Genomic DNA, 21,471 nt, shown 5'->3' with positions numbered 1-21,471 from the left:
TAAAAAAAAAAATAGTTACGGGCCTACGGCATCAAAGTTAAAATGTAAACATTTTAAAAATAAATTCATCACATAAAATGGTTATATATTGATATTGTATAATATTACAACCATAATATATAATCTCTGAAAGATGTATAAACCAATGAGTATTGTGTTGATATCAAGTCTGCCTTATTTAGTTAGTTTGGACGGCGATTTCGTTTTTGATGATTCTGAAGCAATTGTTAAAAACAAAGATGTGATTTCCGAATCGTGGTTTGACCCTTTTTACAATGATTTTTGGGGCATGAATATAAAAAGCAATCTCAGTCATAAATCTTATAGACCGCTAACTATACTTACGTTCAGGTAAATATTCTTTGTGGAATTTTCATTACATCTTTGTGTTTATTCGTGACTTCTAACTAGAAACATAATTTTCAGATTAAACTATTTTCTCAATGGAAGACAATTGTCAGTTATACATTTCAAAATTACGAATATGTTGTTACACATATCCTGCTGCTTGCTTGTGTGGGCCAGTTTTCGTCATATTTGTTCTAAAATCAAAAGCTCAAACGTTGATATCGCATATACGTCGGCTTTAATATTTGCTGTTCATCCAGTCCATGTTGAGGCTGTGAGTGGGATTGTAGGCAGAGCTGATGTACTTGCTGCTAACACATTTTTTCTTACATTCCTATTGTACAATAAAGCTATGTCAAATTCAAGCTGGATATGTTATATCTACTTAATGTGTTCAGTAATTATGTCAGGAATTTCAATGTTGTGCAAAGAAAATGGTATAACAGTTTTGGTTAGTATTTATTTTTCATACTTTGTCAGTAGTGGCAATCAATAAATATGATGCTGACCGTACATTCGCATGTACATTTTGCATACCTCTTGCTTGGAATTCCTGCAAATATATTTGTTGTAAAATTATAAATGTTTGTAGTCTGATAATTACCCCCTTATTCATAAACATTTTTTATCTAAAGACGGAGTAAAGCTGTGATAACAAGCCTGTTTCTCAGTGCCCAACGGCACTGAGAAATAGACATAGGGCCGTTGTGATTGGTTATTATTGTTGTATTTCAATATTAGCCAATCACAACGGCCCTACGTCTACGCACTGCGAAGACTGCCATGCCGTCAGCACTGAGAAACAGACTTGTTATCACAGTCTTACTCGATTGTTCGATAAAAAACGTCTATGAATAAGGGGTTTAATGTATACATTTATGTTTATAGGGCTTTTGTTTGATATTTGACATATTAAATACCAACATATATAATACAAACAAAAGAAAAGCAAGCACAATAATAAGAATTGTAATTACATTATTATCTATTATGCTTTTGTTATATGGAAGGTGGACAGTTATGGGTGGAACCAAACCAGTATTCAAAGCTATTGACAATCCAGCTGCTTTTGCTGAGAATTTTTTTACAAGAGTAAGTAGTCTGTGAACTCTTTGTTCTGCTTAAATTTTGATTGTAGCATACAAACCTATTACAATTCTAATTAAGCAACACTAGAGCAGTAAAAAAAGCTGCCATTACTAAAAACCATGAGTATTATGTGCTTTATTTAAATAAAGCACACAATACTCATGCTATTAGAAATGCTAGGAAAAATGAGCTTTATGCTGATGCAAGAAATAACAGAATATATCTCATTTAAATAATGCAAATCTTTTTTATTGTATTTCAGATTAGAACATACAACTACATATACTTTTTAAATGGGGTTCTGTTTCTATGGCCTCAATGGTTATGCTATGACTGGTCTATGGGATGTATTCCACTGGTTGAGAATGTTCTAGATAACAGAAACAGTTGCATTTTAATGTTGTACATTTATGTATTGTTGATAATTTGCAACATCATTTTCAGAAATAGTGGCCCAAAGAAAAGGTAATAAGATCAATCTAATTTGAAGTAATAGTAACCTTGTTCTGCAACTATTAACACAAATGAACTGGAGTTAAAGAAGTTTGAGAAATCCTATTTGTTTCAATGCCTTAATAACAGGAATGGAAATTATTTCCAGACTTATTATGCTTGCAGTTTGTCTCATAATAGTACCATTCTCGCCGGCGTCCAATATATTTTACAGTGTGGGTTTTGTGATTGCTGAGAGGATACTGTACATCCCATCTGCAGGTTATTGTCTCCTCGTAGGGATTGGTTTTAACACACTGCTTAACTATAGAAGTCAACTCATATGTAAGGTTTGTTCAAACATTATATTTGAGATAATAGATTAGGCATAGTTGTAAAAAATATGTTAACTATAATAATAATATGTAATTGCATTTAAATTGAATAAGTATTTCCTTTTTCTATTATCATTAATAAGATTATGTGTTATACTCATTGAAAAAATTGCAATATAATAATTCAAAGATATTTCAGGTTGCAAAGTTCATGTTTTTATTGCTTTTGTTAATTTATGAAACAAGGAGTTGGCAGAGATCTTTGGATTGGCAAAATGAATACTCTTTATTCATCAGTGGTTTGTCTGTGTGTCCACTAAATGCAAAAGTCCATTATAATGTTGCGAAAGTTGCTGATGCCTCTCATCACACTGAATGGGCTCTAGCAGAATATAAAGAGGCAATCAGGTAATAATCTTTAAAACCTTGATTATTATGTGTGTGTGTATTATCTATTGGATTGAAAATTAAATAATGTTCAGTTACTTATATTAGGATCACTCTGAAGCAAATATTGTTAGACAAACTCTCACAGTGTTTTTTTATCTGGAAATCGAACTTAAGACCTCTCGATCTACAGCCCATATTCTGCCTATTGACCAAAAGAACAATAATAATCATACTCTAAATATTACAGGCTATTTCCAGAATACTATCAAGCTATGAATAATTTAGCAAATTTATTGAAAAATGAGAAGAAATATCAAGAAGCCGAATTTTATCTAACCGCTGCTATTAAGCATAAGTAAGTACCCATGTTCATGTTAGTAATTTTTATTACTAACTTTGGAAATACAAGAATTCTTATATAATATCCTCTTTTAGACCAGACTTTCCTGCAGCTTGGATGAATTTGGGAATAGTTTTAGCAAACACTAAACGCTACAATGAGTCAGAAATAGCTTACAAAACCGCTTTGACATACAGAAAAAAATACCCAGACTGCCTTTACAATTTAGGAAACTTGGTAAGCTTATTATTACGCTTTAAACTGATTTTTAATTTTGTTAGGAAAACAGGTTAAAATTTAGAATCTTGTAACCCGATTTTGAGGACAAAAGTGGTTGCGATCTAAGATGTTTTAATTACATAGATACGTTGTCCGAGCTCAATACTGGCAAGACGAAAGTAAGGTAAATGCCCGACTTAACAGCCAATGAGCGTGCGGCTCTAACGTTGTTACGTAACTGTCGATGTATATATATATATATATATATATATATATATATATATGTATATGTATATATATATATCTTTTCCTAACGAATGTGTGCTGCATCTTTTTATTCCTTCTTCGAGCCAATTTGTAATTATATGTACAAGTACGTGATTATAGCAAATAGTGCGCCGTTTTTATGTGCCATTTTGTTAGTGTATGACGTGTCTATTTGTTAAACTTCATTGGTTGCGATTAGTAAAATTACGTTCTCTGATTATAAATTCACTACTCTTCAGTTTGGACGATGTGCTTTCTTTTGACAAAACTAAACCAACATTTTTATCCTGAAAATGTATGAAGAGGAGTAGGTCGTATAATATTTATTTCAGGTGCTTGCAGGCTGCTGGCGCGTCTCGCTCTCTCGACTCGCGCATAGTGTACACAGTTCCAACCTAAACTAATCTACTTTAGGATTTGTGACTCAATTTCTTAATGATAAGATGATGATACACATACACATTCATGCAATTGAAAAAATGGCGGGAGTGAATAATATGGCCATTTGTAAATACATTTTGGCTATATAATAGAGCAGGTGTGGCCAACTTGGTAATACCCAAGATCTACTTTTCACTGATGATACTCTGTGCGATCTACCAAGCTACATACATCTTGAAATCTTAAATGAAACAACATAGTTCAGTACACAATTTATTATTATTTTGATTAAAAAATGATACAAGACGATGCGTGCAGCAGTTAGTGATTAGGTATGTTGCGCGGTCGGTTCCACGTATTTATATTTTTGCTTTGCCACGATCGACTGGACTTGATGTTGCGATCGACCAGTCGATCGCGATCGACCGGTTGGCCACCCCTGTAATAGAGAATACCTTTGCCTTAGCAAATTTATTTTACTCCTTTGCCGAAAATTAGGTATCTCTAACCTTGGATATGTTTTTACTATGTAGAAGTGAAAATTAAAACTGAACCAATTAATCGCATTTTCGGCCCTGAAATCCGTTACAAGATACTCAATCGCAGTCCGAAAAAAAATAGGTATATTTTTTTATTTTATAGTACCTGGAAATGAACAATACGTTTCTTGCTATGGAAAAGTGGTTTGATGCAATTAATCTCAACTCAAAGCATGACCTCGCATGGACAAATTTAATGGCACTATTAGATAATACAGGTAAACCTTTATATCAAAATTCTCAAGAAATAGTTTTTTATTGCTAAGGACCGAAATGAATTATTTGATTAACGATTCCTATCTTAATAAAGAATGGCAAAAAATCTTTATTTAGATTGATCAATGTTCATGATGGATTGAAAAAGAATAAATGGGATCGTTGATTAAAATCGGTGGAGAAACTGTTTATTTTTTAACAGGTCAAATAAATAAGGCGTTAAAAATTATACCCAAAGCTCTCGCAGAATTGCCAGAATCTCCTTCAGTAAATTTTGCGATTGCCAATATTTATGGTAAAATAAATGAATATGAGGAAGCCGAAAAATATTTCAAAAAATCAATTAAATTGTTTAATAGTAAGGTACAAGCAATTCATTACGCTAATCTTGGTAAGTAAATAATTGGAAATGATAAATTTGTATCTGTTCTTTATTTCTTTGTTTATTTGACGAAAAAAATCCTCTTTTTAATATATTACTTAAATGTAGTTTCTACTATGTAGGACGTAGATTCAAATTCTTATAATAAAGTAAGTATCTAGTGATTATTTAAAACCTCTTATGAAATAAGTATAAGTATTAAATATTTATAACTACATAATGTATGCCTTTTGGTACATAACATACATTTTAATTACTTAGGTATGTTCATGTTCTCAATATAAAATTTTTATATTATTTTAGGGGTGCTGTATCATCGATGGAAAAAATATTCGTTAGCAGAAGAAATGTATTTAAATGCTTTAAAAATAGACCCATTCTTTAAAAGTGCTCAAAGAAACCTTCACAGTTTAAGAAAATTCAAAAATAAATAAAATTCAGTACGATACATTTTTGCGGATTTTTGTTTCTAGGTAATTATCAAAAGAAGTAGCCCATAAATATTAAACGGGCTTGCCGCTGATTTAAGTATCAAATCCTTGATCCGATCCCGAAAATAAATCAGTCAAAATAACAAAAAGAAATAACTCTATTAACTATTAAATACAGTCTAAAAAATTATTGAAAAGTATGTAACTACAGAATAACATGAATTATTTATAAACAAGCATTGTAATCTTCATTGTAATTGGCTAAGATGTTTTTATTACATAGATACGTTGTCCGAGCTCAATACTGGCAAGACGAAAGTAAGGTAACTGCCTGACATTTACTTAGTCAACCTCCAACCACTGTCGCGACTAGTCGGCTTACTAACTTTTTGTATTTTTATAAATAAAATGCCTTCCTGTGTTTTTAGACGATGTACAAATTATACTCCAACTGTGAATGAAAAACCGTTTCATTTCATACGTTAGTTATAAGTATACACTATTTAACTTATTTTTTAAACTAATAAATGCATTTCATTCGACTGTCATGGCGACGGGGCGGCCGTCGCTCGGGCTCATTCGGAACCACTCGGGCTCGCTCGGGCCGTATCGATGCGAGCCGCTAGGGCTGTGACTATAGTAAATACTCCGCTGTTTTTATGTGCAATTTTGTTAGTGTATGACGCGTCTATTTGTAAAATGTCATTGGTAATTGGTGTTTTTATGTTTATACGCACACAAAATATTTTTTTAAATGGGGTATCAAACTTATCTCTTAGCCGGAGGCGGCTTTAAATATTGTGCAGGGTGTGCGCTGCACACGGGCGCAGTGCATTTAATTTCATTAGGTACCGATTCTAAAAAAATGTTGTATAAACATAAAAACACGAATTGGAAAGATTATACTCGTGTAGTAATCATTTCTTATTAACCCATTTTAAACAAAGTTCAATTATTTTTTGGATAGTAATGGTTTTTGACAAGTAATTCAGCTAAGCAGCTCAACTTCCAGAGACAGGTTTAATCGTCGAATCCAGCTCGGTTGCGCATCGTTCGGAAAATTGCACAAGGCCTTCTCGTCCAATATACCTCAGTGTCTGAAGACATATTCAAAACTTCAATCAATGTGTTACCAGTAATGACATACTCAAAACTCACAGTTGCTCAGCGAGCTATGGGAAGGACTATGCTTGTTATTTCTCTACGTGATTAAAAGTCGCAAGTCGCTGGATGCGGGCCGCTTACAATAAGTCTTTCGTTCGCTTTATCTTTGTTGTTATCCTCTTTTACTTTGAAGAGTCCCCTGCTGCACTTTCGAAGATCAAGGTCAAAAAACAACATTTTTTAAACATATATAAATATGACATTGTTGAATGGGTACATTTATATTTATTTATGGTAACATTTGTTTGTTTGTTTTTATAGCAACACGCCTCCTCTTCTTCATATTGTCACGGGCTGCCGGCGCGCAGCCGCAATAATGTAGCTCACTAATATAATATGACAAGCTTTTGCCCGCGTTATAAAGTTTTTCAGGGTAAAGTTTTCCGTTATAAAAGTAGTAGTTTTCCGGGAGCCTAAGTTCTTCCCACGATCTCAAACTGTCTCCATACCAAATTTTATCTTAATACGTTGGGTAGTTTTTGAGTTTAACACGTTCAGGCAGACAGGTGCAGCGGGGGACTTTGTTTTATAATATATTTTTTAGAACTTTTTAAGAGGAACAATCCCGTCGTATATCATTGTTGCATAACTAACCGTTTACGCAGCGCACGCAACGGAAAATCACACGATGGGGTTAAAACATATCGCTGAACAAACATATTTCTTTTGCGACGAATAGACAACTGTCTTTAAGAGTTAATCATTTGAAACCATGTCAAAATATCCTTTTTTCATTATAATCAAACAAAAAAACTATTGGTACAAAGAGAATTAGATGTATTGGTATCTGAGATTCGGATCGTTCACTGAAGTCGGCGGATTTTTTAATTTCCTTAACCAAGCTATAGCAATCTAAGATGTTTTTATTACATAGATACGTTGTCCGAGCTTAATACTGGCAAGACGAAAGTAAGGTAATTGCCCGACATACACTTAGTCAACCTCCAACCACTGTCGCGGTTAGTCGGCTTACTAACTTTTCTATTTTTATAAATAAAATGCCTTCCTGTGTTTATAGACGATGTACAAATTATACTCCAACTGTGAATAAAAAAACGTTTCATTTCATACGTTATTATTAAGTATACACTATTTAACTTATTTTTTTTACTAATAAATGCATTTTATTCGACTGTCATTGCGACGGGGCGGTCGACGCTCGGACTCATTCGGGCACACTCGGGCCCACTCGTGTCGTTTCAATGCGAGCCGCTAGGGCTGTGACTATAGTAAATAGTGCGCTGTTTTTATGTGCAATTTTGTTAGTGTATGACGCGACTATTTTGATGACGACGACTTTTGTGACGCATTAAAAGCGAACCTATTGAAATAATCGTTTAATTTTAAAGCTTTATGGTTGTTTTTAATTTTATTTTACAATTTCGTTCTTTGAAGGACGCAGACACTGAGACAAAGAGAATTATAATATATATGCAAATGAGAGAGATGCAATGGGTTTATGTTTTTTTTCTTATGAAAAGCATAAATTGCACAAATGAAAACCCAATTGGAGTATAATTAAACATAAAAGCTATCTTATTTTTTTTTTCACCGCTCAATTTATTAGGTACTTTATTTCATAGCTCAAATATTTCGAAGTAAATGCAGGCGATTTATAATTTTTAACTTGTTGATTGTTCTATTAAAATCACAAATACCATTTTTAGACGATATAAAACGTTTATTTAGTAGCTTCTGATATTAGTGTGATCAAACAAATTCCTCAGCTTTATAGATTTATCAGGTATAATTCTTATAAAAATCTAGGTGAAACCACAATCGTAAGTGGAAACCCGAACACTGCTTGTCACTATTTGTCAGTGTCACTCGACAGTTACAAAATGAGATTTTTGTTTACTAAAATCGTATTCTGCCGGTATAATAATTAAAGTTTTAAAATTATTACTTTTTAAAAATGGATTTCACACCAGAATTATCAGCATTTCAAGGTGTAATTTTATCGGCTGATAATGTTTACCCGTTTTCGAAACTCACTGAGAAAGGAGGTAAGTATTTTTGAATTATTTAGCTACATTGTTTATGTCTATAAAATCAATTATAACTTTCCAATTTATTTCAGGAAATGAAGAAAAAATTACCTTTATTATTAAGAATATATTGAAATTTTTACATGACAGAAAATTTATTGATGAGGGTCTAATAGAAAAAATGATACCACAAATGCGAAAATTTTCTTTGTACATCATTTTAAACGCGAATTTACAAATATTAGACGAGTTGGTTAATAAAGAAGAAATAGATTTGGTGATTTGGACCATTCCTACAATACCCAAGTTACTAATGTGCGAATTCATCTATAACTTACATATGGAGCAATTTCTGTATGAGGTTATTGCGTTTAGTTATCCGCCACTCGGTATGGAGGTCGCGGCGGCTTTCCTTGACCATTTTAAATATTTCTCTCCAACAAATTGTTTAGATCAATTGCAGAAAATATCAGTAGCTTCCTATACTCTCATTTGTAGACTACACTTATTTAATTTTGGAGAAAATTATTCAAAGAATTTGACTATTGCCAGCAGCAATTTTCAACAAAGTGTCAAATATTTTACTGATCCCCCAAACAGTGAAAAATTAAGTACCCTTCGAAAAAATGATTTATATGAATATAAAGGTAGATGTCTTACTTCTGCACTTCTGTTTGTTTATGAATGTTTAAGCCACTTCACTAGTAAACATGGAAATAAATCAAACACTATTGATGATTTGTACCAGCTGACATATCCTCAAGGAACTATCAAAGAAGATATTACAGTTTATAATGTGAGTGACGCCTCTAAAGAAATATTAGATCTCTTGAATGAATGTAATGAAATAATGCTGGATGCATGCAAGCAACTTGTGATGGATGTTAGTGTTGATATTTTTTGTGCCTGGAGCGAATTTGAAGAGAATGGTAAAACTATGCAGCAATCAATAGGAGAACTGTGCCATAAGCTGCGGATGAAACTGTTGAACATTGAAAGCGTTTGTGAGAATCCTTTAGTCAGTATGATCCAACAAATAGCTAGAAAACCTGCTGATATAAAAGACTTGATCAATTCTACTGATGTTGCAACTATTAAAGATAAAATAAACAATAATAATAATGAGGAATACAAATTATGGCTCCAAGCATTAATTAATAGAGACCAGCTGTGCAACCACATTGAATTACTGGATATCATAAATTCAAATCTAGAAATTTATAATGAAGAGGAATGTCATAAATTATATGAAGTTTTGAAAGGTAGCTCAGAAAATAAAGATTACACAGAACTGTTGGCTGTCAAAGTGTTTCAGAGGTGCAATGTCACAGTAAAATATGAACTACTTGATAAACAATTTAGCAAGAACTGTTTTTATGACATGCAAACATCAACAGAATTCAACCAAATGCTGATTGAAAGATTCAACAAACTTGTAATTCAACCAGATGCAGACCTCTCTGATGTCTTAACATTGTTTCTTCAAAGTCCGAGACAAGTTTACTCTAAACTCTTTAATTTGGCTCTTGAAAATCCACAACAAACAGACATCATGTTAAAAGTTGTGAAATTACTTGAGAAATATTCAAATCACTATTATGAGACTGAAATGGAACCTTGCATTATAAAAGTTACACAATCAATTTTTGAACTTGATTTGGCAACAGATGTTAAACAAAACAACCTGATTAAATTTATATGTGGTTTGAAAGATATTGATATCATCCCAGGATCAAAGTTACTCCTTTTGCTTATCATGCCAAATATGCATAAAGCCCTTTTAAATAAGAATATTAACAGTTTAAACATTCAAATAAAGCTACTCAGTGCAGCTTATAATCTTGGAGAACTCATGCAGTATAGAGCTCCAATACTGGCCATGCTTGCTCAAGTATTAGATGTTGTTCGCTGGAAGATACACACATTTACTGCACATTCACCAATTGCTTTACAAAATACAATCACCTTACAGAAATCACTGATTGATACCTACAACAACATCGTACCTGGTAAATATGTTCTTGTTACAATTACTGATTGGCATTAAACATTTTGATATAATTTGTTTAATTGAATATATTCAACAATACACTACTAGAGACATCAGAAACTAAACAGGCCTTTACAACAATTACACAGCCTGTGTAATTATAATAGTTATATTCTATACTTGTAAAATATGAAATTAATTTTATTTACAGATAATGAAGGTATGTGGCTAAGAAATAAACTGAAGAAATCACAGCCATTAAATATGTATTATTATAGACATTTGTGGAATCCGCCAGGTAATAATTTTTTGGAAATTATCACTGGGAACAATATTACAATCAACATGGAACAGATAACAATATGTTTAACACAGGTATGTGTAATGCAAACTAAATTATTGATGTGAAACATCTAATGTGGTACGTCAGGCCGGCTGTTGGCGTGGCAACGCTGGTAACTGTGAATTTTTTTTTAGGTAATATACATTTTATGTCTAAACAAAACGGAATACTTTCTTTAAACTTCTTCAAAATGTTGGCAGAAAATTATAATATTAAAAACTGCAAAAGAAATAGTTACATTTCCATGTTTAACGTTCGCGTTATTCTCTCATTGTTCGACATAAGGTCAGAGGGGCTTATTTCGGCATAGTTTTTTTATACCTTACATTGGTTTATCCATATTTCATAAACATTTTGTTATTTTTAACTCTATGCAGGTTTATATAATACTAGCTTTTGCCCGCGGCTCCGCCCGCGTTATAAAGTTTTTCGGGCTAAAGTTTTCCGTTATAAAAGTCACGCTGTATAATTTCCTGGGAGCCTATGTTCTTCCCAGGGTCTCAAACTGTCTCCATACCAAATGTCATCTTAATACGTTGGGTAGTTTTTGAGTTTAACACGTTTAGGCAGACAGATGCAGGGGGGACTTTGATTTATAATATATTTTTGTAGAACTTTTTAAGATGAATAATCCCGTCATACATTATTGTTGAATTACTTTAACCGTTTACGCAGCGCACGCAACGGATGCTCTAAAAACTAATTAATAAATTTTCCCCGTTTTTGCAACATGTTTCATTACTCCTACGCTCCTATTGGTCATAGCGTGATGATATATAGCCTATAGCACTCCAGGAACAAAGGGCTATCCAACACAAAAATATTTTTTCAGTTCAAACCGGTTGTTCCTGAGATAAGCCATTACTGCTCCGCTCCTATTGGTCATAGCGTGATAATATATAGTCTATATCACTCCACAAATAAAGGGCTATCCAACACAAAAAGAATTTTTCAGTTCAAACTGGTACTTCCTGAGATTAGCCATTACTGTTCCGCTCCTATTGGTCATAGCGTGATGATATATAACTTAGAGCACTCCACAAACAAAGGGCTTTTCAACACAAAAAGAATTTTTCAGTTCGAATCGGTAGTTCTTGAGATTAGCCATTACTGCTCCGCTCCTATTGGGTATAGCGTGATGATATATAGCCTATAGCACTCCACGAACAAAGGGCTATCCAACGCAAAAAGAAATTTTCAGTTTGGACCGGTAGTTCCTGAGATTAGCCATTACTGCTCCGCTCCTATTGGGTATAGCGTGATGATATATAGCCTATAGCACTCCACGAACAAAGGGCTATCTAACGCAAAAATAATTTTTCAGTTTGGACCGGTAGTTCCTGAAATTAGCGCGTTCAAACAAACAAACAAACAAACTTCAGCTTTATATAATAGTATAGATAAATGCGAACGTTTGTGGGGATGAATATGTATGTATGTTTGTTTGTTCGTCTTTCTCGAAAAATTACTGAACGGATTTGGATGAAACCTTACAGTGTAACGCGCCGTGAAGTTTTTCTGTGCTTGCTCGCTTGCTCTAACGGTGAAGGAAAACATCGTGAGGAAACCTGCATACCTGAGAACTTCGCTATTAGGAATTTTCGAGCGTGTGTGAAGTCTACCAACCCGCACTAGGCCAGCGTGGTGGACTAAGGCCTAATCCCTCTCAGTAGTAGAGGAGGCCTGTGCCCAACAGTGGGACAGTGTATAATACAGGGCTGATATTATATGTAATTAGGCAAACACAGATTGTTTGCCTTATTAGTATAAGAATCCTCAAAATATAGTCTTGCCGCGTTTTATATGCGAAATATTTTTTGAGGGCTAATGCGGCATACTGAAGAAGGCGAGGGTTGTACAAACGCAATATTATTTGTGGCACTTCAAAATTAAAATACACGAATCCAAATTTTAACTAACTCCCGAAATAAAGTGGCTCAGCTTCCAATAAAATTTGATGTAATAATTCCACTATGGGTTCTATAGTAGTATCAAACGTACTTTTTTTATAAATATTTTTTCGAAACTGGTTTACCGCGCCTGCAATTTAAGCAAATCGTCATAATATGCCGTTTGCCTTTTGTCAATTTTGAAGTCACAAAACCTTAGATTGGTATCGTAAATTGACGGACCAGCTTTTTTTAAATTTACTATTTGCTTCAGACAGGCAATGATTCAAAAATAATCAAATGGAGATTAAATTATTTTTAGAATCAAATGATGTGTTCTTTCAACAATATTTTCTATTAATATACATTATTTAAGATATTCTCCCTGCATGTGGCAGAGACGTGAAACATCCTGTATATTATAGTATTCTGACACTGACGGGTAATTTTATATTGACCTGCGATACAAAGGCATCATACGTTATTCAAATTTCACTTTCAAAATGCAACTGAACTTCAATCCTCGTTTTATCCTTTCCTATAACGACTTATTCCACCCAGGTCATTTTGTTTGAATTGAAAAATGGTGCTCTTTTATCTCTACGGTTATCAAAACTGTCCTCCGACTTTAATATCCAATTCAAACGTAGTGTTAGCAAGGGTGGGATAAATAAAAAACTTTTTGGCAGATACTTTGTTCCTGCAATCAAGAAGAGTGGTGTGAAATATGGGACAGCTTATCAGTATTAGAAGACTTGGATAAACTGACAGTATTCCATGAAGCAATCTTAGCAATATCCGTTGCAGAGAGCACAAATAGCACTTACAACACATGGCTGTGTCTACTGTATTGTTGCAGAAATTTTATTTATATCATCAGGGTAAATATAAATTACTTACTATTTTTAAACCTTCTTTTTTATATAGGATGTATACTTACTTACCGTATTTAAGTGAATATTTGCATAATTTGAACAAAGGAACTTGAACTTTGTAAGTACGCAAAGAACACAAAGTCGATATAGCTTTGGCCGAAAGGCGCAAATATTTTTCATAAATACATGTACATATGTATACGCACGTATAAGCGAACATCGCCGCCGACAAACAGCTACAATATTAGAGGTAACAGCGATATTGCCATCGCTTGAAGTGTACTTTTGTTTATATTTCTTTGTAAAGTAATATATAAAAACTACGGTGGATAACACCCATTTTTGTTTATACTTACTTATTAAGCCATAATTCGTAATTGCCTCCCACGACAGACACGGTTGGCTGTGTTATCACGTCGCATATTGATTGCCAAGCGACATGTGACAGTTTCTGTGTGACATCTTTTGTACATCATCATAGTAATTCGCACGCCAGGAGAACGGAAGTCGGAATCGATACTCGACTTGACTGTCAGATAGCCACGCTGTCTGTCTGGCGAGACTTCAACTCTCGTGCGATACTTTGAACTAGGCGCTCTGTTTGTGAAATGGCAGCGAACTTTTAATGTGCTCTATAAGAAATTGGATTCATTTCAGAGATCGTGCAACTAAGAAGAATATTCCGAATATGATATTTTCTAATGACATTAATATTAAACTACAAGTTTTACAGTACATAATATGTATAATGTATAACTAACTGTGCGTTTATAGTCTGATAAGTATAGGAGGTCTTGGGTTCAGTCAGATGAGGAACGGCGTGTGTGAATTTATTAAATACCATTTGGAGGAATTTAATGCTCGAAAGATTTGCATTCAAGTTGATAATCGTACTTAGTCTTAGATCATCCAGAAATGTAGATTACAAAATAAAATATCTGTCTATGGCATTGAGAGTAATTATACAACCAATTTTTTTTATTTCAGTATAAATTCTTTAAAGAACCCTTGACAAATAGTCACGTGTTAGCCGTCGTCACGAAAATCGCCGCACTACCAGTAGTTAAAAAAGGCAAAAATGAAGATATTGAAACATTACTGCTGCCTTTGTTCTCATATTTAGCTGCGAGGAGGAACGACTACACATTGGATCTTAACTCTTGTAACCATTTAAGGCAGAAAAATCTTATTAATTTATTGGACAAGATATTTGTCCGTACTGCTGTGTAATAAGTGAATAAATCACTTCCATACAAGATATTTGTGTCATTTATATTTTAGGTCAGCTGAAATAATATGTAGATACATTACGGGTAAAATGTCTTGCAGATAAAGTATTAATAAAAATTAAAGTACATTGTTAATTAGTAAATTGTTTTAATTTGATAATTATAGTTATGTTTACATTTATGTTACAAACCGCCTAATAGACCACTTCCTGCAGTAAAACAAATAACTGGTAAGTACATAATTTTTTTTGTAAGTAGCTGATCATTACAAGTTCAATCTGTTATCAATGCGTAGATCTGGATTCAGGTTTTATCCATAGACATAGATAATTATGGATTATACGTGTCTATTTAGTTAAAGCTGCTGATGTGAATATTTACAGAAATGCCAGGAGCTAAAGCGAATGTGCAATCAGTAATAGTTTTGTTCTAGAATTATGTTACAGTTCCATATATGGCTTTCAAAAGCAGATGAGCTCTGCACATGCGCCCTGTCTAGACCTAGAGAAAATAGTCTGTATTAGTTGCTCAATAATCTTGTCGCTAACTACTGAGCGGTCAGTTTCGGTTTGGTATTGCTCAATTCATTCTCTACGCCCTTGGTTTTACAAACATGGATTGACGAATTGATGGACGCAATTTAAAAAATTCAAGTGGTTTCTGTTAATTTCCTCAAGGATTTAATCTGAAAACACGCATACTAAACTAATAGAGATAAATTATCAGTGGCTTTTGTAGGTCATTGTAGTTATAGCTTTGACAATAAAGAAACGAAATAGAAGAAAACTGAGGGTGTAGCCTAGAGTAAAGGTGTATATGTAATAAATAAAAATGGTTACCGGAAATTAGGGTCTAATTCGAATTTACCGAATAAAAATACCAAATACGTGCCTACCTAGATATTTTTTATCTTGTTAATAATTATCCAATCGCAGATTAAACTATCCATCGGCGGTTATCAATAACCAAAGAAAGTATTTGAGCCAGATTGATCGTGTAGTGGACACCTATCAATTATCATTGTGATATATAAGTAGGTATGATATTATTTGTAAAGAAGTTGCATGAAAGCTCAAGTTAGTGATTAAGGTAACAAACGTTAGGTATAGGTACGCATAGGTACTTACATACAATCAGTATGTTATAAATCGAACGCTCATTCCAATTAGCGTGCCTAAAACGTTATAATAGGTGATTATAATAATTACTTATATTATGGCCTGGCCATATAGATACATCTTACAGTATTTTCACGTTGTATTGTGCCTGTAGTTATAAGGTAGATACATTTTACCTTAGACGTGCTTGATAACGTGGCTTGACATTTTGCCGTTTTCCGCAGTAAGAGCCAAGTTGTTTACATTTTTGACACAATTCTTTAGGATGTTGTTCGCATTTTTCTTTGTCGTTAGTAATGTCAGAAGGAAGCAATTCTCTCTGAAAATAACATTGCTATATTAATACGTATTATATTTCGTCACTTACGTTATCGCCTCATACAAGAGTAGATTCAAATTTATTAGGCTATGGACTGATAAAATACTAGCTGGCTACCTAAGGCGGACAAACAAATCTTTAACAAAATGATAGCCGGTTCTGAGATTTGTTTGACTTAGGTACTACCTAAGTATCAAATAAGTGTATATTTGATTGTTTATTAGTAGGTAAATGAAAAAATAATTTTATTTATTATTAATTTTTATTAACTTAAACTTTCTATTCACTAGACTGCCATCTTCTTTCTCCTTTTCTCATATCTATGATAAATCATAGATATGGGATAGATCCCATGGTAGTCTAGAAGATAATATTGCCTAGGTAGAGCAATAGACCGCCATTTGTACGTATTGTTTTTTTAATGTTACTTTCGTGTGTAATACAGAGTAAATAAATAAATAAAAACCGTAGAATGGATTTGAATGACATTCGACACACAACATTTTACGGTTAATAATTTTTACACTTTAAGTAAGTGTAAGTAAGTATTACATGAAACCTACTTATCAACAAATTACAATAACTACTTATATACTTACTTAATATTGCTATAAAACTACCTACTTTATGGGCTTTTCGGTAAATAATTTTTACTTACGACGGACGTCACCATTATATTATAATTCTCTAAGGACGTCACTCTAAAAGATAACCAAAAATTCCGTTGCTTTATTTCAATACCTAAGATTCGCGTAGACATAAGACAATAATATCTACCTTACATGCGGCACAAGTTAAAATATTATTAACTTACATATTTTATTAGGTTTTCGTTCTATAGGTACGTTAATAGTAATGTGCTGAATTTATTTCCAAAAATGAACGATGACATTATAATACCTCTGATCTTAAAAAAAATACCTGTGAATGGGGATGAACAGATCTCTTGCATCGCTTGCATATCTGATAATTTCCTTGCCATGATAAGCGGCTACTCCAAGTCCGTCCACAAATGCAACGATATTCGCCAAAGCGGGGCCTAGCTGGCGGTTTCGGCGTCTGTGAACCAATTATTCTAATAAGTACTTATTTATATTATTTTATTTAACTTCTTACATAGATACCCTTTAAATGACGTTACATACATTGTAACATCAAAAAGGATTTTAAGTAAGTACTATAAGAATTATCAGACCAGTATCAGTAGTTCTTGAAGAGTATCAACATTAAAACTCACAAGCTTTGCTTGTAGGTACTTATACGTATTTACTTACTAAATGTAGTAGGTGGCTGTAGGTATGTATTTAATAATTGTCTCCGAGAAGAATTACAGTGTAGGTGGTTAGCCTCATGCTGTACGCGGGGCTTCAGTGACAACTTAACACAAATTAAAGGTACTTATTTAGGTAATTATTGGAGACTGGCTGCCAGGAGGGCAGAGTGCAGTAAGTACGTAATGGTTGGGGCGGCGAAAACGGCCACAGTAAATATAAAAGGTCGAATTTTTGTTAAGACGTATGATAAAATTCTAAGTTAGTATGGAATTTACGACTTGTAGTCAATAGGTGATATCGTTATTAGATAAGAACTTAATAAACTATAGATACCTACGCACCCAAGTACTTATTTTTTATTGTATTTGTTTAAAAGCTTCAGCTGCTATATTGTATTAAACGTATATTTTTTTATCAACTTTTTATACTTAATATCTCGAAGTGTAGAGAAAATCCAAGAACTTAAAATATATTAATAACACATAAGTTTTTTTACTTTATAAATCATAATATATCTAAGTTCTTACATGAAACTGAAGCATAGGTAAGTAAATAGCATACAAATCATAAACAGCTTACCGGAACCTGATGACGGAAGGGTGGATAACTTGTGTGACTGATGCTGTATCGCCGATTTTCTCCAGAGTCTCCCTAAAAAAAACTTTACATAATAACATTGAAAACCATAAACATTTTTTTTTGGTTTGATGAAAACCATAAACAGGTAAATAAGTAAGGCGCGTTGGGGTAAGATCGTAGGAGGTATAACATCGTATAAATCAAATAACTCGTAATTGTGTTATAATTTTTGTTTTCGGACAAGACTACCTGCGACCCCATTTTGTACCCTACGTTCCACTAGTTCACATGAATGAATCCGTCAAGTAAATAATGTTTACGGTGCTAACAAACAGAATGTCGGTGTTTTGTCGTTCCCTGGCAGATCCGGATTAACCCCATGCAAGAATGTGCCTAATTTTAATTGAGTATTTACTGTTTTCAATTAATTTTGTAGGTATATACTATCATAAAGGAAATTAATCTTGTGACTTGTTTATTCAAATATGTCGAAACACGTATATTCCCTGAGATCCGATCTTTACCCATACAATTATTTGTCGTTAAAGAACGGATAAAAATCGTTCGATCTAGCACTTGTAAAATATTGCAAGTTTTTATCAAAATTTATACACGAAAACGTCTGAACTCACCAATTGTGTATTTTTTTTTAGCTCAGATGAATGGTCGATTTGGTTTATTCATTGTTTATTTACACGTGTATGTACTATTTCTTCGAATATTTTTAAAAATATCTACGGTATCACTCATGTGGGGTATGATCGTATGCCTACAACTATTAAAAAAACAAAGTTCGCTTCTAAAAATATCTTCCGAAATTTATAAATTTTTTTGAATGTTTATAAATGAATATTTAGATCAGAATATGCTCTTTTTATGGATTTTAGAATCCCTGTATCATAGACGATTTTAGATAGTAGTCCGAACTATACCTGTGAAGGTCCTATCTTTCTCACACATTTCTAAAAGTATGGTACATTTTTAAAGCCCTATAAAACATTAACTGTTATATATAAGGGATTGAAAAAATATACACCATTTAGTATATTTAATAATATTTAGCTAAGTTAATGATTCATTATGATAGCTCTTATAGAATTATTGTAAAAAAATAATTCGGGAAGACTATTTAACACGTCGAAAAAGCGTCCGATTTAACCCCAACGCACCTTAAGTACATCAAGAAGGTAAGTATATAGTTCCGATAAAATTGAATTTAAGTACTTATAAAATACTTTATTTACTGAACAAAACAATCATAGATATTTACCGGCCAAAGTCCACCAATAGATGAATTTATGGATTCGTGATAATATGTAACTAATTGTAATTCCAAAGGTGTACGATGTGTTCTATCAAATCCTTTTGGTATTTTTTCATTTGTATACCGATATTCTTGTGACGAAGTTCTCTATATTTTCAACAGCAAAAAGAAAATATTAAATAAGTACCTAAACACCAAGGGTGTAACAACACGTTTCACAATTTAAACTTACACTTTTTGACGAAAAACATCCCATTTTCACAAAACCAACGTAAGCCGCTTAACACTACTATAGAATATTAATGTAATATTATCAAGAATAGTCTTGGGAACTCGAGAAGTAGATAAACGACTAACAGTTATAACCTTATGTAGTACATTAATTACTCTATGATTATAACTTATCGTAAGTAGGTAGGTAAGCATTTGTTTACGATCAAGTACATTATGAGTAGGTACTTCCACATTCTCGGTAATTGCGGGTTACCAGCTATACATTATGAAATTACTTATAAAAAAGTACTTACTTAGGAAATAGCATACTGTGGTTGGCGTATGTATGTGGCGGGGAGGAGGGTCACTTTTATGGATGCGGCAAAAGCTTAAAATTAAATGTAATTTTTTTTTACTCTTGTCACGTGTAACAGCAAGTCAGATCGTCACCGGAGATGAACGAACCGCCGCGCCGCAGCGCAGCAAATGGAAGCTATTAATTGAAGTAAAATATAAAAATGTTATGATTCCGGTAAAGACCGAAGTGAAATTTCTTGGTGTTTTATTAGACTCAAAACTTACGGGTTCGCAACATAGTGTTGTCTTGTTGTTTTACGTTGTCTTTCAGGTGTTTGGTGGGGGGCGCACCCATTTTCTTTACGGCTCATATATAATGCATTAATTAGAAGTCTTTTAGACTATGGAACCGGCTAATTCAGCAGCGTTTAAAAAACTTGACTTAATTCAGAACAAAGCTCTTAGAATAATTGCTGGTGCGATGAAATCCAGTCCAATTAACGCCCTGGAAGTTGAGTGTGTAGAACCTCCTCTTAAATTGCGAAGACAGTATTTGTCAGATAGATTTTTGTTTAAAGCTTTGCAATTTTCTAATCACGCTCTTTTTCCAAAACTTCAATCTCTTTCTCAATATATTGCAACGTCTTCATCGTGTAAAGATAAATCACTTCCTTGTCTGGTTATAAGTTCTCGTAAATTTATAAGTTTTCAGGCGCCTACTTATAGATCAGTTTCTCTCCCAATTTTTATGGTTAGGTTTAAATCACTTCTGCTTTCGCCGGTGATATGTTATTCATTAGGCGTTGATAGAGACCACCCTAACACTAATACTCAGTTTAATGAATTAGTAAGCATTATTTCCTCATTTATTGTACATAATAATATTAAAATATAGTTTGTATATACCTAATATATTATATTTACGTATATTATCATTATTTACTTAGTAGATATTAATATATTTTCCCTTAACCAACTTTCCTGACTTAATCCAAATTCCGAAACCTATTTTCTTTCTGTAATATTATGTTTCCCTAGCTTTATTGACATTGGCGTAGCACAGCAACTCAGTGCTTATAGCCATATAATAGAAAGAAAAAAAAAGATTGCGGTAATTGTATAACATCAATAGTTTTCGATTTTTTTAGGGCAGGTGCACTTACCCCGTCGGCGCACTTGCCCCACCTGACCTTAGTGTATAGTTTTGAATTTGATATTACCGTCCGTGTCTTCGTCTATTGGTCTGCTACGGAACTCAGAGAGTATTAGAACTAGAAACTTAGAAACAAGTTATTGGTATAAGATTATAAAGGTGTAATTTTGTCTGGGTACAAAATACAGGGTGGATTTTCGAGACGGCAAGGGCAGCTTCCTTAACCACCTTAGCTATCAGAAAACTTTATTAGAAGACAGTTTATCGTTTTTAAATATATAAGCTTTGCATTCACAAATATTTTGGAAAATATGTACCTACACTGTACAGTCGTCAAGAAAATGCAAAATTTATTTAAAAACTTTGTTATGTTAATGGATCCTGTTGATTATGAGGATCAAAAGACG

At 33.2% G+C, this 21,471-nt stretch overlaps 3 protein-coding genes across 9 annotated transcripts; 2 read left to right on the top strand and 1 right to left on the bottom strand.

The window, feature by feature from the left end:
• Nucleotides 1-9: 9 nt before the first annotated feature.
• On the top strand, nucleotides 10-5,390 carry LOC115450422 (protein O-mannosyl-transferase TMTC4). Of its 4 annotated transcripts, XM_037444379.1 has the most exons (11): nucleotides 10-351; nucleotides 427-799; nucleotides 1,237-1,440; nucleotides 1,700-1,902; nucleotides 2,039-2,219; nucleotides 2,404-2,612; nucleotides 2,842-2,949; nucleotides 3,030-3,171; nucleotides 4,444-4,558; nucleotides 4,759-4,947; nucleotides 5,242-5,390. In XM_037444379.1, exons 1-11 carry the CDS (start codon nucleotides 134-136, stop codon nucleotides 5,370-5,372), a joined length of 2,073 nt encoding a protein of 690 aa, XP_037300276.1. In that variant the 5' UTR covers nucleotides 10-133; the 3' UTR covers nucleotides 5,373-5,390. The 4 variants fall into 4 exon arrangements, with proteins under 4 accessions (XP_037300276.1, XP_030034296.2, XP_037300277.1 ...); XM_030178436.2 differs by lacking the exon at nucleotides 427-799 and having other exon boundaries at nucleotides 1,359-1,440; XM_037444380.1 differs by lacking the exon at nucleotides 427-799 and having other exon boundaries at nucleotides 221-351.
• On the bottom strand, nucleotides 4,191-19,957 carry LOC115450425 (zinc finger CCHC domain-containing protein 24). 4 transcript variants are annotated; one of them, XM_037444383.1, is made up of 5 exons: nucleotides 19,929-19,957; nucleotides 18,138-18,209; nucleotides 17,206-17,343; nucleotides 16,142-16,284; nucleotides 4,191-4,240 (listed from the first exon to the last, which is right to left on the bottom strand). In XM_037444383.1, exons 1-4 carry the CDS (start codon nucleotides 19,940-19,942, stop codon nucleotides 16,143-16,145), a joined length of 366 nt encoding a protein of 121 aa, XP_037300280.1. In that variant the 5' UTR covers nucleotides 19,943-19,957; the 3' UTR covers nucleotides 4,191-4,240; nucleotide 16,142. The 4 variants fall into 4 exon arrangements, with proteins under 4 accessions (XP_037300280.1, XP_030034298.1, XP_037300279.1 ...); XM_030178438.2 differs by lacking the exons at nucleotides 4,191-4,240; nucleotides 19,929-19,957 and adding exons at nucleotides 19,408-19,548; nucleotides 19,634-19,849 and having other exon boundaries at nucleotides 14,979-16,284; XM_037444382.1 differs by lacking the exon at nucleotides 4,191-4,240 and having other exon boundaries at nucleotides 14,979-16,284.
• Nucleotides 7,594-14,874, top strand: LOC115450423. The gene is made up of 5 exons (XM_030178437.2): nucleotides 7,594-8,539; nucleotides 8,614-10,530; nucleotides 10,723-10,886; nucleotides 13,433-13,624; nucleotides 14,606-14,874. Exons 1-5 carry the CDS (start codon nucleotides 8,449-8,451, stop codon nucleotides 14,846-14,848), a joined length of 2,607 nt encoding a protein of 868 aa, XP_030034297.1. The 5' UTR covers nucleotides 7,594-8,448; the 3' UTR covers nucleotides 14,849-14,874.
• Nucleotides 19,958-21,471: the final 1,514 nt, after the last annotated feature.

Source organism: Manduca sexta, chromosome 28 (assembly GCF_014839805.1).
Source record: "Manduca sexta isolate Smith_Timp_Sample1 chromosome 28, JHU_Msex_v1.0, whole genome shotgun sequence".
NCBI classification, from domain to species: Eukaryota; Metazoa; Arthropoda; class Insecta; order Lepidoptera; family Sphingidae; genus Manduca; species Manduca sexta.
The sequence above is the reverse complement of the archived record's forward strand: the minus strand, read 5'-3'. Positions and strand labels throughout refer to the sequence as shown.